This window comes from Panthera leo, chromosome B1 (genome assembly GCF_018350215.1).
Source record: "Panthera leo isolate Ple1 chromosome B1, P.leo_Ple1_pat1.1, whole genome shotgun sequence".
NCBI lineage: Eukaryota > Metazoa > Chordata > Mammalia > Carnivora > Felidae > Panthera > Panthera leo.
Genome location: NC_056682.1, coordinates 32529749 through 32546607, shown reverse-complemented (window position 1 = coordinate 32546607; position 16859 = coordinate 32529749). Strand labels below are relative to the sequence as shown.

Genomic DNA, 16859 nt, shown 5'->3' with positions numbered 1-16859 from the left:
TCCTTTTTTTTTTTTATAACGTTGTAAGGATTGTGGTGGGTTTTTGTGTCCTGTAAACTATCTAGTACTAATTTCGATGTGCTTTTGCAAGTGTTGTTTTTTTTACAGAATGGCCCTGTTCGAATTCAAATTCGTATATGCCAGTAATCTGTGAATAGTACGTAATTTCATATGAAGTTTTTTCCAATGTCAGAGACTTCTAATTTAAAAAAAATTTTAAAGGGGAAGTTGGTTACGTACACAGATAGATTTCAAGACTCTTAAAAATACTAAATTGCACTTTTAATTAATATGGTATGCGTTTGTATATTTTGAAGCGTAAGAAAAAAGGTAAATTCCTTGATCGCCGTGACCCCCACGGCAATTAATTGGGGAATCTATCATCGCCTACCAATACAGGTGACCTATCTTAAAGCAGCCCATTAGTCACTGCCGTAATTCATCGGCCCTTTTCTCTCGCAAGGCAGGACTCTTCGAAAAAAACTGAATTTCAGGGCACTCTGCTCCAGTGGTCCTTGACTCAACCAATGTTCTGGGAATCTCAGTGCCTTTTATCTTACATCAAAAAATCGTCTTTAACTTTTGAAGATTCAAACTGCTTCTGTTTGGAGGGTGAAAGTGGATGAAGATTAAAGCCATACTACTTTTTCATTCATTTCTCCCTAACTATGAATCCGGCTACAGCGTGTGTTCTCCAGATGTGCTGTCCTGCTTCCTGTTTGTGATACTCAGCCCGCATATATTTATAGCCCTTGTGGTGTTAGTTTGCTAGGGCCGCTGGGACAAAGGCACAAACAGGGTGACTTAAAACACAGTCCCGGAGCCCAGTAACCTGAAATCCGGCATCAGCAGGGTTGGTGCCTTCTGAGGGCTGTGAGCAAAGATCTGTTCCCTGCCTCTCTCCTAGCTTCTTTTTTTAAAAAAAAATTTTAAATGTTTTATTTATTATTTTTGAGAGAGAGCGAGAAGTGGGGCAGGGGCAGAGAGAGAAGGAGACACAGAATCGGAAGCAGGCTCCAGGCTCTGAGCTGTCAGCACAGAGCCCAACGCGGGGCTCGAACTCAAGAACCGTGAGATCATGACCTGAGCCGAAGATGGACACTCAACCGACTGAGCCACCCAGGCGCCCCAGCCTCTCTCCTAGCTTCTGAGGGGTTGCTGGCAACCTTTGGCACCCCTTATCCCTCTTCACACAGCGTTCTCCCAGTGTCCAACCTTCCCCTTTCTTTTTTTTTTTTTTTTAATTTTTTTTTTTTTCAACGTTTATTTATTTATTTTTGGGACAGAGAGAGACAGAGCATGAACGGGGGAGGGGCAGAGAGAGAGGGAGACACAGAATCGGAAACAGGCTCCAGGCTCCGAGCCATCAGCCCAGAGCCTGACGCGGGGCTCGAACTCACGGACCGCGAGATCGTGACCTGGCTGAAGTCGGACGCCCAACCGACTGCGCCACCCAGGCGCCCCCAACCTTCCCCTTTCTATAAGGGCATCAGATACGTGGAATCGATGGTTCGTCCTACTCCACTGTGACTCCACTCTGACACTCCATGGTGACCATAACTACATCTGCAATAATCCTGTTTCTAACTAAGGTCACATTCTGAGGTACCAGGGCTAGGACTTCAACATAGGAATTGGGGCGGGGAGGAAGCCAGTGTTCAACCCGTAACATCTTCACGCAAGGTTGAATTTGAACACGCTCTATGTTCCATACCAAATGGGCTGGTCGCTGATCACTTTTTTTTGCTGTTTTTTTTTTTTTTTAAACTGTATCCTGTAGTTTCAGGAGCTCTTGAGTCTACCTACAGGTTGAGGTGACTTCCATAGTATTGGAACAGAAGAGTGAGGGGAACTTTGAGGGTTGGTCTTTGAAAGCACTCTCAGAAATGATGGCTATGGTACAAGGAAAAAAAAAGTTTTCCTGTTTTGACTTTGTTAGAAATGTTCACCACAGGCTTTTTAATTTTTTTTCCTCATTCTGTCTTGTTTTATTTTATTTCTTAGTGTTTTCTTCCTTTATTTATTTGAAAGAGAGAGAGAAAGTGCGAGCAGGGGACGGGCCCAGGGAGAGGGGGACAGAAGTTTCAAAGCAGACTCTGCACTGTGAGCGCAGAGCCAGATGTGGGGCTCGAACCCATGAACCGCAAGATCATGACCTGAGCCCAAGTCAGACGCCTAACCAACCGAGCCACCCAGGCACCCCAATTTTGTCTTTGAAAATGGTCTGTTCTGTAACATCTACGATTATAGTTTGAGTTTGGGTTTTGTTTCACTATTAGAGGGACTTTGCCCTTGGGACCACGAATGTTGATTGACAGTGTTACATGTGACATAGTTTTGACATACAATAAGACGCAACGCAAACTGCATTTAATATTTACGAGACGTTTTTGTGTGCATTTAATATTTACGGAACATTGTCCTCAAAAGAGCCTTCTGGATCGATGAGAACTAAGAAGGTGTGGATATTTATCTTCCCTCAGTATAGGGGGGAAAATGTGATACAGCTTATAGCAGCAGGAAAACTATCAGGCATATCCAGCCTGTTAGTTTTTTGCTTTTTCCTTTATAATATCCGTGCACTTAATCCACTGAACAGCCTTCAGATATTGGCATTGGCATTGGTCCTTGGGGCAAGTTCTTTCAATGAATGCCAGTCTGCTGTGCTGCTGATTATTTGGTTTGCGCCCTTGTGTGTGTCTGGTGATTGTTGAGAAGGTGCTTGGATTAGGCATTGCCCAATTTCAGAAAGACCGCAAAAGAGCACATACCTTTAGAACCGTCCACGGTGGCAGAAGGGCTGTCCCAGGTAAGGAAGGAGGATTGCCTTAGTCATTTCTGGTTTGTCAGCTAGAACAAGACATTTGTCCCCCTTCCAGGCTCCCCTCCCCTCCCTCTAGGGTCAGATACACAGATGGGAACGTGTTCTAATTAATACTCTCCATGGGCGCCTGGGTGGCTCAGTCGGTGGAGCGTCCGACTTCGGCTCAGGTCACGATCTCGCGGTCCGTGAGTTCGAGCCCCGCGTCGGGCTCTGGGCTGATGGCTCAGAGCCTGGAGCCTGCTTCCGATTCTGTGTCTCCCTCTCTCTCTGCCCCTCCCCCATTCATGCTCTGTCTCTCTGTCTCAAAAATAAATAAATGTTTAAAAAAAATTTTTTTTAATACTCTCCTGTGCCCCGTTTTTAGGCTTTTTTTACAGAGAAGTACTTGCAGGAGCATCCAGAAGACCAGGAGAAGATTGAGCTGCTGAAGCGACTGATAGCATTACAGGTGTGCTCCTAGCGACATGTATGGCCAGACAGCGCTCGCTTGCTCTCTCTCTGTCTCTGTCTCTGTCTCTGTCTCTGTCTCTGTCTCTGTCTCTACTTAGTGACCAGTGAGAGAAAATGCAGCCATCCCACCCAGTCTAGCAGTGGCTTATCCACAGACGTGCTCCCCAGCTCGGGAGGGTTTGCCTTTTCTGTCAGCCCTTCCCCAGTCACAGGCCTGCCTGTATCCTTGTGTATTTCTCTGAGCCCTTGACCCCAGGGTGGCCGGTGCCCAAGCCCTACACTGACACGTAGCTTTCTCATTTGATACGTGCTGTGTCTACGAGTTTACCTGTCCACCTTCACCCCCATCCCTCCCCAGCCTCCCAATCTGAAAAAAATCCCCTTTCCTAAACCGTGTCTCCTTCCTTTCATGCCCCTTCTTCCCAGATGCCCCTGCTGACGGAGGGGATCCGCATCCACGGGGAGAAGCTGACAGAGCAGCTAAAGCCACTGCATGACCGGTTGTCGTCTTGTTTCCGGGAGCTCAAGGAAAAAGTGGAAAAGCTCTACGGCGTTATAACACTGGTAGGCTTTGTCTAAGGAGCCCGTTGACTTTCTCAGCCTCTTTACCGGTTATGATGTTGATCAGGTTTTCAGTTGCCAGATGAGTCCAAATAGCAGAGGTGTGGCGGGAAAACACGGGGGACGGGTCTGGAGAAGACGTGATGTGCTGTTGGTGACCTTCCGCAGTTGACATACTAGATAGGGGTTCTCGGACTTGAGTGACCGTCCGAACCACCTGGAAGGCTTACGAAAACACAAATTGCTGGGCCACATCTCCAGGGCTTCTGATTCAAGAGGTCTAGGGTGGGGTGCCCAAGGGTTTGCATTTCTTTCTTTCTTTCTTTTTTTTTTTTAATTTTTTTTTTAACGTTTATTTGTTATTGAGAGACAGAGAGAGATAGAGCATGAGCAGGGGAGGGGCAGAGGGAGGAGGAGAGACAGAATCCGCAGCAGGCTCCGGGCTCTGAGCTGTCAGCCCAGAGCCAGACGTGGGGCGCTAGACTCACAAACCGCAAGACCATGACCTGCGCCGAAGTCGGACGCTTAACCTACTGAGCCACCCAGGCACCCCGAGGGTTTGCATTTCTAACGTGCTCCCAGTGGGTGCTGATCCTGCTGGTCTGGGACATAGTGTCCCGGGGCACTCTACTAGCATTTGGGAGCATGGCTGGTCCCAGATGCTGGTTATTACTGCCCCGTTTAGCCCAATTCTTAGTGTTTTTCCTAGCCTTTGTTCCTTTTTTATTTTGACGAAAAGTTGACATTGTTCGCACCTCTGAAGGGGAGAAAGAATCGTGAAGTTCATTTTGCAATGCAGATAGTGATTTCGTCATTTGTTCCGACAGTTCTGACACATCTCTCCCCACAGTGTTTTTGTGCCCGAGAAGTTGGGTGGATTGATGCGCGCGCTCAATAAACTTTTCTCTCTGGGGCACGTGGCAGATTCAGTCGGGAGAGCGTGCGACTCTTGGTCTTGGGATCATGAGTTCAAGCCCCACACTGGGCATAAAGATTACTTAATAAAAAATAAATAATACCTAATTTTTCTCTGCAACAATTGATTGCATGCCTGGATCCAGCTTCATTTTTTCTGCTTTTTTTTTTTTTTTTTCAACGTTTATTTATTTTTGGGACAGAGAGAGACAGAGCATGAACGGGGGAGGGACAGAGAGAGAGGGAGACACAGAATCGGAAACAGGCTCCAGGCTCTGAGCCATCAGCCCAGAGCCTGACGCAGGGCTCGAACTCACGGACCGTGAGATCGTGACCTGGCTGAAGTCGGACGCTTAACCGACTGCGCCACCCAGGCGCCCCTTTTCTGCTCTTTTTAATGAGAGTTCGTTCACCTTGCTCTCTTTAACTGTCTTACTCTTGAACTCCGATTTTCCGATTCTCTTTCCTTGAATCAAAGCTCTGCATTTCTTTCCGTGTAGTCCTGTCTGCCGTTCCCACACCTCCACCGCCGCTACCTTTTTTCTCCTGAGCGTCTTTGTAATCGTTGCTTTCAGTCATCCAGGGGTTCGGTTGTGCCTAACTTCCTAGCCTACCACCACTTAAGAGCTTTCTTCTCGGAACATTTGTCTTTTATGTAAGTTCCAAGGGGAAGGATGTGACTTACACCTATTTAAGTTGTTTTTATTAGATCCAGGCCAATATTGGCATGCAAATTTGATATGGTGGCCAATTGGGGCGATCAGTCCTACTGAAGACATCTCTTAATGATAGTAAATTGGTGCTCCTTTACTTAAGAAAGAGTCACCATTTTTTTTCCTCATTCTGTCATAAGCGTCAGGTCTACAGTATCATCTGAAAGTTTCTATTAGGCCAGTATTTTACCTTTTTAGCAGCTGAAAGAAGATAAACTGGAGGAACCGGAGAAGCAGACAGAGGGTTTTGCTATTCTTGGGGGGGGTAATGAACAGCTCGGTTTTTCTTCTCACATGGCTGACAACAAATTATGGGGAATTCTCCTCTAAGTCTTAGAAACAGGGTAGATTTAACCTAATTGTGCTCATAATTAAGAATATAAGTATTTGCAGGGTGCCCGGTGGCTCCGTCGGTTAAGCATCCAACTCTGGATTTCCGCACAGGTCATGATCTCGTGTTTTGTGAGTTCGAGCCCCGTGCCTGCTTCTGCACTGACAGCACGGAGCCTGCTTCGGATCCTCTCCCTCCCTCTCATTCTCTGCCCCTCCCCTGATCAGCTCTCATTCCGTACCCCCCCGCCCCCACCAGCCCCTGTCTCTATCTCTCTCTCTCTCAATAAATAAACTTAAAAAAAATAGAAGATAAGTATTTGCAGTATTTAACAGCTGAGGCAGCAGTGGGTGCCAGCCGATACAAATGGCACTTGTCACAAACAGATGGGGAGCTGCACCAGTTCCTATGGGCTGAATTCCAGGTCTGCTAACCACGAGATGTTCTGCGTTCCCCAGCCACCCAACTTGACTGAGCGGAAACAAAGCCGCACAGGATCCATTGTACTACCCTACATCATGTCGTCTACGCTGCGGAGATTGTCCATCACCTCGGTGACTTCCTCTGTGATTTCCACCTCTTCTAACTCATCCGATAATGCTCCTTCCAGACCGGGATCTGATGGGTAAGAGTTTGATTTTTAATTGCCAGGGGAGGCGAGGGAGGATTATCTCCTTACTAACCTTTGCCTTTTGTCACCAAAGGGAGACTTGGTCAATGTAGATGCGTCATCCTTATGAGGGAAATAATCTGGAGTATGCGGTTAGAATCCTGTATACCATTCCCGTCGCCTTCCTCATGAGGAAGATCATTATTTACATACTTTCCATATTATTTACATAACGATAATAGTTAAGAAAAAAAGGGATGATCATCACCTATAATCCTATCACATCCTATCAGCCACCCTATCACATTCTGAATTATTTTTTGTTCATATTAACTTATAGTCATTGTTTGAGTGTCTTTCCACCTGAATCCGTTTTCAAAAGTCATCTTAAAATTTACATTTATGTTATACATCGGCAATATAATGACATGGTACGAAACTCCAAGGCACTAGAGGGATATGTCGGGAGGCATCACCCATCAGTCCTTAACTCCTGTCCTACCAGTACCGCTCTCCTGAGGCAAGTGGTGTTGGCCTGCAGGACCCTGGTGCCTTTCCAAGCTCTTTGGACACACACGAGCAATACCTAAATATATGTTCTTCCCTGCACTTTCTGCTTATATTCAATGGAAACATAGAATTCTTTCTTTACCTTGCTCTTTTCACTTACTGTGTCTTGAAAATCCTTCTGTTTCAGAACGTAAAGAGCCTCGTCTTTTCTCTGAGCTGCAGGCATCCCATGGTATGTCTGCATCAGGATACATTCCACGGGTGTCTATTGATGGATGCTTAGTTGACCCCAGTCTTTTACTGTCGCAGCAGTGGGGCAATGACTCACCTTAAAAATAATTTATTTCGCAAATACACAAGTATATCCGTGTGAGAGAAATTCCAGAAGTGAACTCGCTTTGTCGAACATATATAGTTGCAATTTTCAAAATTATTCCTGAACTGACTTCCGTAGACATAGACCAATTTGCAGGCCCCCCCAGCAACATATAAGGGCGCCCTGTCACCCCCACCTGGCCTCCAGATTGTGTATTATCAGGCGTTTTAATTTTTTGCCAGTTTGATAAGTGGAGAGTATTTTCCTGGTATAGGATTTTGGTTTGGTTTTATTTCTCTTGTTTTGTACGAAGCTGAGTTTTTTCATTTTTTAGTAGCTATATTTTATTTTCTGTGAACTATAGTCAAGTATTTGGGGTACACTTTTCTGTTGTGTTTTCTTTGTTCTGAGAGTTGAAATACATCTTCCAATTTCTCCTTTCTCTTTTGACTTTGTTTCTAATTTCTCATTTAGTTGTGCTGACATTTTTTAATAAAAACAAACAGTTAAAAAATTTTTTAATAAAAAAACCAAATTAATGTTTGATTTTATGACTTCTGGGTTGTATATCATAATTAAAGGCCTTCCCCATTCTCAGGCTACAAAAAAATTTTTTTAAGTTTCACTGTTCACCACTAAATCTGTGATTCTTTGAAATTTATTCTAGTATAAAGTGTGAGGTATGAAGTTAACTCTTTTTTTGGCTGTACAGCAACCCTTTTCTCCCTATAACATTTTTTCCTCTACTGATTTGAAATGTCAACCTAATTAAAAAATGAAATTCCTAGATGTTCTTTAGTCTACTTGTAGACTTTTCCCCCCATTTCTTTGATCTCCCTATATGTTTATGAACTAGTACTAGGTAGCTTTAATTACTGTAGATTTAAAAGGCTTTTACTTTTGAATAGTCCTTTTCAGAATCTATCTAGCTAGTTTTACTCATGCTCGCTTTTGCATTAACTTGTCTAGAATCCCATGGCTATTTTTACTGAGATCATGTTAAATTTCTGGACTAACTTTGGGAGGATTGATGGCTTTTGACACTGAGCCTTTCTTGCCAAAATCATGGAAGTGCCCTTCCATACGTTCAAATTTAAAATATTTTATAGGGATGAATTTATAATTGCATTCTTTCTGTTTAAAAATACTGTTTAAAAATATTTTCTAATTATATAACTCGTATATATACACGTAGAAATTTTTCAAAGTACTAGGAACTTAAGAGAAAAATGCTTATTATGTCATCACTCAGAAGTAACCACCGTTAACGGTTACCTATATAAAATTTAAAAAAGCATATGTACATTTGATACAATTGGAAAAGCCTTGTGCATACCATTATGTGACGTGCTGCTTAATTTAATGTACATGATGAGTCTTTAACAACATTATGTATTTTAGAGTTAAATGTAAGTCCAGTTGACTCAACGTTTCATCTTAAATTTGTAATTCTGTATTGTAATAATTATACCACAAAAATACCCTGTCTGAACGGCCCCTCCCTGGAAATCACGTGTTTAATATTTCCTAAATTATCTATCAGTCCTTTTCCACTGACAGATATTGTTACATAGTTGCAGCTATAGCACAGATATAGTTTGGTAAATTGCTTTTTCTCCTTTATTATTTTATTATAAGCATTTTCCATGTTGCTGTGTTATTTTATTATCATCTTCGATGGCTATTAACCATTGCATCCCATGAATGTGCCCTAATTAATCCTCCCCCTACTATAGAATATTTAAGCTATATCGTTATTTCTAAACAGGTAATCATCAAAGTTCATCATAAATTTAATATGAAAACATTTAGCTTATATCAATATAAAGTGCATTTCGATTATTAAGAATTGTACCAAACACGTGTACTTACAGCTTTCTGGTTATTTAGGATACAGTCTCCTATCACTTCTTGGCCTTTTGGTTAAGATCAAGTGTAGGATGCATTTCTAGAAGTATACATTACCTAGTCAGAGGATGCAATTCATTACAATTCTGATGTCAAACAAGTACCAATATGTAATGTCAGACACAATAGAGTACTAGGTATTTGCACTATTGCTAATCCTTAGCATCACTAAATATTAAATAATCCTTGATTCATTGACTTTGTCTCTTCTATGGTTTTTTCTTTTCACGCCGTAAAGAGACACTAACTACTTCGTGGAAAGCATAGAAGTTCTGTTCAGTAAGATTCTTTTCTTAAATAAACTGTCTCATTCAAAAAAGAAAAGGTTTGAAACAGCTGTTGAAAGTCAAAGACCCCAAGATTGCTGATACCCTAGGGCAGTAAACAGAGAACAGGTGAGCGGGGTCCTTTTCTTGCCATGACCCAGTTTTAAGATGGATTATTGATCTTGCCCAGATTTCCCCAGTGAGTAAGAAGTCACTGTACTGTTGTCTGACACTTATTTAGGATGTGTCTTTAAAGCACCTCCAACTGATCCTCAGCTAATGACCCCGACTCTCCCCATTACCAATGTTATGTCACAGTATTCATTAACACTTTCATGGGGATTATTGGATGTGATGTCTATAAAGAGCCAGTTCTTTGTTGGTAAGAAGGTAGACTGTATCCATCCTGTTTGGCATATGGGAGGCTTAGGCACAGAAAGAGAATGACTTTTGGGAACCCAGCTCGTGTTAAGGGGAAGCCAGAAGATTTACACAGAAGGCCAACTACGTGCTACCTGCTTAGAGCACGAGCCGAGTCGGGGCCCCAGAACGAAATCGTTTAGAAAAAATTTAATCTTTGATATTTCAGAAAAATCACTGAAGTAACCATTATAAGCAAAAAAATAACACAGACCCTGAGGGACCCCACAGTAGTTATTTTATGGTTTAGTGTGGTTCCTAATGAGGCCCTAGTGAAAACTCACATCTTTGACTGTTGGTCTAGTGACCCTCAGCCTTCAGTGTCAGTCTCTCAGGTGAAGTCATAATTGATTCCATAGAATCTGGGGTGGTTGTTTTCTTTCTCCCTGACCAATTACTGTTTAAGGTGATTTTGTTTCTTTGTTTGATTTGGCTTAGTCGGTTTTAAGAATAATTAGAGTCCTGGGGTGCCTGGCTGGCTCAGTCCAAGAGCGTACAACTCTTGATCTCGGTGTCATGAGTTTGAGCCCCATGGGGGTAGAGATTACTTTAAAAAAATAAAATAAAAATCTTTAAAAGAAAAATGAGCAGTAAGAGTATTTTTTGGAATTTAGTTCTATGATATTTATTTAGTACAGATTCAAGATAAATAATAATGAATGGCTTCCCCTTAAATATATGAGCAGTTGAAACAATACCAAAAAATTACAAACCCATGCATGCTGTCTTAAAAAAATAATAATAATAGAAAAGGAGAGAATACTTTGAAATCAGAAAAAGAAACTGCAGTCAACAGGCATTTCCCAGTGACTCCTTACTCAGACTTCCCTGGAGCTTTCTTACCCTTTACATTCACAGAGCAAGGCAAACATACTTTGCAGAAAGGTGGACTACATATATCAAAATTTTTAAATGAGGGGCACCTGGGTGACTTAGTTGAGCTTCCGACTCTTGATTTCGACTCAGGTCATGATCCCAGGGTCATGGGATTGAGCCCCATGTTGACCTACTTGGGATTCATTCTCTCTCTGTCTCTCTCCCTCTCTCCCTCTCTCCCTCTCTCCCTCTCTCCCTCTCTCCCTCTCTCCCTCTCTTCCTCTCTCTCTCTCTCCCTCTCTTCCTCTCTCTCTCTCTCTCTCTCTTGCGTGTGCGCTTTCTCTCTCACCCTCTGCCCCTCCCCGCCCTTTGCACTCTCTCTCTCTCTAAAAAAAAATAAAATAAAATTCTTATTAAAAATTTTTAAATGATTTAAGAAGCATATCAACCAAACAGAGTGAATCCTGTTTGGGATCTTGATTCAAGCAAACCACTAACAAAAATTTATGAGAAATGTAAACAATGGACACTTGATGAAATTAAGGAATTATTTCATTTTGTAGCCCTGATGATGGGAGTGTACTTATGTTATGCAGTAAGTCCTTGCCTGACTGAGGTATATACTAAAATACTTACAGATGGAATGATACGCCATCTAAGAATCGTTTCCAAATGATCCAGTGAGGGGCTCAGAATGTGACTTAGGTGGGCGTAAGAAACTAGATTGGCCATGAGTTATCATTATTGACACTGAGTGATATATACATGGGAATTTATTATATATTCTCTTCTCTTTTTTATATGTTTGAAATTTTCTGTAATAAAATGTGAAAAAGTCTTTGCCCCCTCCAAATACCTTGTCTTAATATTTATATATTTAATAGCTAGTGACACTAACTTTTTAACATTATTTGGGTTTCTGTTTTCATGAAATACCTATTTATATCCTTTGAAAATTTTTAAAAATTGGGGCGCCTGGGTGGCTCGGTCAGTTGAGTGTCCGACTTCGGCTCAGGTCATGATCTCACAGCTTGTGAGTTCGAGCCCCACGTCAGGCTCTGTGTTGACAACTCAGAGCCTGGAGCCTGCTTCGAATTCTGCATCTCCCTCTCTCTCTGCCCTTCCCCCACTCACACTCTGTGTCTTTCTCTCTCAACAATAAAAATAAACAATAAAAAAAATATGAAAAGTTTAAAAAATTGAACTCATATTTTTCTTTTTGGTTTATAGAAGTTTCTTATATATTAAAGATATTTGGCACCTAAAATATGTCCAGCAAATAGTTTTAGTTGACTGATGATGCTTTCTGCCAAATGAAAGCCTTTATTATTATTTTTTTTAATGATTTTATTTTATTTTATTTTATTTTATTTTATTTATTTATTTATTTTTTGAGACAGAGAGAGACAGAGCATGAACAAGGGAGGGTCAGAGAGAGAGGGAGACACAGAATCTGAAGCAGGCTCCAGGCTCTGAGCTGTCAGCACAGAGCCCGACGCGGGGCTCGAACTCACAGACTGTGAGATCGTGACCTGAGCTGAAGTCAGACGCTTAACCGACTGAGCCACTCAGGCATCCCCATTATTATTTTTTTTAATACTAATAGCTCGTAGCTGTTTCTGTGTTGTCTTATTTCATACCACAGCTTTTGTGTGTGTGTGTTTTATGGACTTTATTTTTTTGGAGCTTTTTTTTTTTATGATTTATTTTATTTTTTAGAGTGAGAGACAGTACATAAGTGGGGGAGGGGGAGGGAGGAAATCAGGGGGGGAGAGAGAGAGAGAATCTTTTTTTTTTTTTTTTTTTAAATTTTTTTTTTTTTTTTTAACGTTTATTTACTTTTGAGACAGAGAGAGACAGAGCATGAATGAGGGAGGGTCAGAGAGAGATGGAGACACAGAATCGGAAGCAGGCTCCAGGCTCTGAGCTGTCAGCACAGAGCCCTACGCGGGGCTTGAACTCATGGACCGTGAGATCATGACCTGAGCCAAAGTCAGACGCTTAACCGACTGAGCCACCCAGGTGCCCCAAGAGAGAGAATCTTAAAGCAGGCTCCACACTTAGCACAGAGCCTAAGGCAGGGCTCCATCCCAGGATCATGAGATCATGACCTGAGCTGAAATCAAGAGTGGAACTCAACCAACTGAGCCACCCAGGCGCCCCTTAGAGCCGTTGTAAATTCACAGCAAGATTAAGAAGAAAGCAGAGATTTCCCAGTAAAGTGTCCTCCCACACTGGCCCAGCCCCCAATATCATCAACATCCCCCACCAGAGTGGTATATTTGTTACCACTGAGGAATGCACACTGACACATCATAATCATCCAAAGTCCATAGTTTACCTTAGAGTTCCCTCTTGGTGTTGTAGTTCTGTGGGTTTGGACAGATGTATCATGTGTAATAACATGCGTTCACCATCGTAATATCAGACAGAATGATGTCACTGCTCTAAAAATCCTCTGTGCTCTGCCTGTTCATCCCTCCAAACTTTCTATTTTTATGGAGCAAAATCTATCAATTTTTAATCAAACCAAGGCTTACTAAATACCCATTCAGAAGCCAGAAGCAATACCCATCATAAAAGGTAAAATATCTTTTTTAACCCTGCTTGTTTTTACATTATCCCATAGTCATTCCCTCTGTCCCTGTCTCCCCCCAACGCCAACTCCACTGTGGGAGAGTAGGTTGCATACGTGCTGTTTTAAGAACAATCATATCGTCTTCCAGAAGTCCAGCCCATATGTTCAGGAAATCTCTCATCGATACAATACTTTAAGCTCTAACCCATATTCCTCTTCTGTCAGTGGTCCCACCAATGTCTTTTATACTTAGCAACATCTGGTACAGGATCCAATAAGGATCCCATGTTGAATTTTTTTCTTCTTTAATCTGAAGCAGATTAGCCCCTCCTTATCTTGGCTTTCACACCGTTGACATTTTTGAAGATTACGGACGGGCCAGTTATTTTATAGGATTTCCCTTCATTTGGGAGACTGGGTTTGTCTTATTTTCCCTTGTGCTTAGGGTTCGGGTTATACATTTTTGTATGATGTCGTTTCCTTTTTAGGTATCATATCCAGAAGCACAGTTGATGTTAATTGACTGTGTACGTGATGAAGGTTTTGACCATTTTCTTTGCTGTGTACGGTTACTATTTTTCTCCCCTTTGTAGTTAATAAGTAACGTATGGGGAAATATTGTGAGACTGTCCCGTTTCTTGTCAAACTCTTGCTCTCTCTCCGTAGCATTCAATCGGGATTCTTGAATGAATTAGTTGTCACTATGGTTCTTGAAAAATCTGTCACTGTAATAAAACCATTTCAGGAGGACACATATATACTAGGCACTTATTCTAAGCATTTTGCAGTAGCCTCGTGAGGTAGGTACTGTTAATGTCCCCGTTTAACAGATAAGGAAACTGAGGCATGGAAAGATTATCTGCCCAAGATCACTCAAGAAGTAAGTATAGGTAGGATTTCAGCACAGCTGGCTGTCCCTGGGGCATGTGCTATTATCCACTGCAGAGGGCTACTTACTCATCTTTTACTGCATGAATTCTGTCTTTGCTTGTAAATATAATAAGACTTTCTCTTCCTGGGATAAGATGAATATTCAGAGATGTTTTCCTCCTGTACTGTGACGGTTTCATTTCTGTACACGTATTGGGATGTTTAATTGGCAATTCGAAATGCACATTTAGAGCCCGAGAAGGAAGTCACAGGTCAAGGTTAGATTGAGGAGGCATAACCCCTGGTCTTTCTGGAACACATTTTGACTGTCGGGTGGTCAGTGTTTTGTGATTTTGCCCCTGTGCTTGGCCGATAGGTCAATCCTGGAGCCACTCTTGGAGCGCAGAGCTTCGTCAGGTGCCAGAGTTGAAGATCTCCCCCTCAAAGAGGACACGGAGAACCGGATCAGCAAGTTCAAGAGAAAAGACTGGAGCCTGAGCAAGTCCCAGGTCATTGCAGAGAAAGCATCAGAACCTGATCTGATGGTAAAAAAACAAATGAATGAACGAACAAAAACGGGGGGTGGGGCAAGCAAACAAGCAGCAGAGGTTTGCTAGTGCTTTCCCCCGTAGCCGGGCACATCGCCATTCACGTCACAGCTGGGAGTCACCAGGGGGCAGCCCGGCTGCGCCTCCTCAGGACCCAGCAGCCTGTGGCAATGTCAGATCTTAGACTGGGTGAGGGAAAGCACATATGGAGAATCTGGGCATCTAAATCAGTAGTGGTGCAAGACCTTGTACCCACAATGTAAACATGTGGGTTGATGCTTGGAGTTGTGGTTCTCACCACCATGTTCCATGAGTTGGTCCAAACACAGTCCTTTCTCTTCTCTTAACTTTAAAAAAAAAAGAAAAAAAAAAAAAGGTGCTTTTTTTCTTCATGAGCCACATCAAGGAAGGCAAGACCAGCCTTCCCTGAGAATCAAGATGGCTCATTTCCAACCTAAATAACATAATCCAACTGTGGTCAAAATCAGGCTCATGGCTGGCCAGAAAATAAAGCATGATTCAGTGATTCCCTGTGCTTGTCTTTGCCACGGTCACCACATGGCAGGGCGGCAAGCTCAAGAATGGCTCCTGGAATTGTTCCCTCTAACAGGCAAGATTGTTCAGAGCGTTGATGAGCTCGGCCTTTTTCACCATGAGAATGCTTTGCTGTGTCCCCTCCCCCACCCCCACTAGAGCCCAGCCAGAAAAGCACAAAGGCCAAAGAGTCTCCAGTTGTCGGACAATCGGCTGACGCCATTTCATGGTTCTTCACCTCCTCAGTCAACACCCTTGAGCCCGCCTCCACTCACTCCTAAAGCTACCAGGACCCTAAGTAAGTTTCATATAGAGATAGATAGAGAGATGTAGCTGTATCCTTTATATCTGTTTTAGTAGGAAATAGAGTATGTTTATGGATCTGGGCAATTTTTAGCCAGAACAGCCACTGTTCTGTATATGAGATTATTATAAAGTTGATTCATTCCGTGGTGGGTGGTATAGGACAATCAAGAGTTTGAGAAGAAGTGTTTGGGTTGTTGGGACTCATTAACCTTCTCTGTATAGTGACCCAGAGGGTCTCACTACTCCATTTCCAGTTGTGAAGGTATAAATGAGATAGAGTCAGATGGGGACCAGACAGGAAGCAAGTAACTTACAAACCATTGGGTCGATATCCCTGTACTTTGTATAGGAAAGGATCCCCAAAAAGGACAAGAAATAGACCTGTTCTCTATACCATTTACAGTCAGGCCTGGGGAATCAGCAATAACACAGTGCCTGAGAAGAATGACAAGGTATCCTTGGTAAAAAGAATGGAGGAGTAAATCATTGTGCCACATGGGACATAATAGTCAATCAAGAGTTAGAGATAATTAGGTTAAGGTTTCCTGGAGGAAATGGATATGGCACCGTTCAAATGATAAAACTAAGACAGTTCAGTCCAATTTAACCAATACTTACCGACCAGTTACTTTGTGACATTTTTTCCTGAGCCCTTGGGAAATATCAGAGAATAGAGCAACACCATAAGTTCTAGAAAATGTCTTTATCTCCAGCGTAATAGTAAAAACCCTGAACAAAAAATGGGATTTTTACTTCAGAACTTCGTGTGAAGCCTTCTGGTGAGTAAACGGCACTACATGTGTCATGTATGGGGCAAGAGATCTTTTCCATTCTGGCCACAGAAACCATAGCCTATGATCTTAGCCTTTCGATTGACCAGGTTGAGGTGGTAAAATGGCAAGCAGAGGTTCTATAAGATGCCTTGATGAATTCTTCTCTCTGCCTTCATCTACTTGTAACATTTCTAGGCTCGCCATCTTTGCAGACAGATGGGCTGATGACTACTGGTGTCCCGCCTCCCCCTCCCCCCAAAAGCAAGCCCTATGAGAGCGGCCAGAGGAACTCCACAGAGGTAGGGAACACCGGCCGGCCCTGGGGTCAGAGAACACCACTCGTGGGAATGGAGGGTCGGTTTTCCAAGCTTTTTACTGGGCAGGTTTCCCGGAGATGTGTCACTCTCATCAACTCTTGATTCATTCCTGAAACCATAAAAACAGGGGAGTTTGCAGTGGGAAGTAATGAAACCCAAGTAGACTTTTTCATCAGACTGAAGGCAGAGGTGTTCTCTGTACGTCACTGTGGGCACAGGCGAGTGACCTAAGACGTGAGTTCTGGCTCACATTTGAAGAGTTTACTCCTGAGTGAACGCAATGACCTCTGATG

General features: G+C 42.7%; 1 protein-coding gene across 2 annotated transcripts in view; it reads left to right on the top strand.

Moving 5' to 3' along the window:
* The window catches only part of DOCK5 (dedicator of cytokinesis 5), a 220895-nt gene that overhangs the window by 200608 nt on the left and 3428 nt on the right, over positions 1-16859 (top strand). For both annotated transcript variants that reach the window (XM_042934539.1, XM_042934538.1), the window contains exons 46-51: positions 3189-3272; positions 3701-3838; positions 6253-6419; positions 14465-14633; positions 15330-15468; positions 16445-16548. In XM_042934539.1, coding sequence (XP_042790473.1) covers positions 3189-3272; positions 3701-3838; positions 6253-6419; positions 14465-14633; positions 15330-15468; positions 16445-16548 — 801 coding nt within the window. The remainder of the gene's footprint in view (positions 1-3188; positions 3273-3700; positions 3839-6252; positions 6420-14464; positions 14634-15329; positions 15469-16444; positions 16549-16859) is intronic.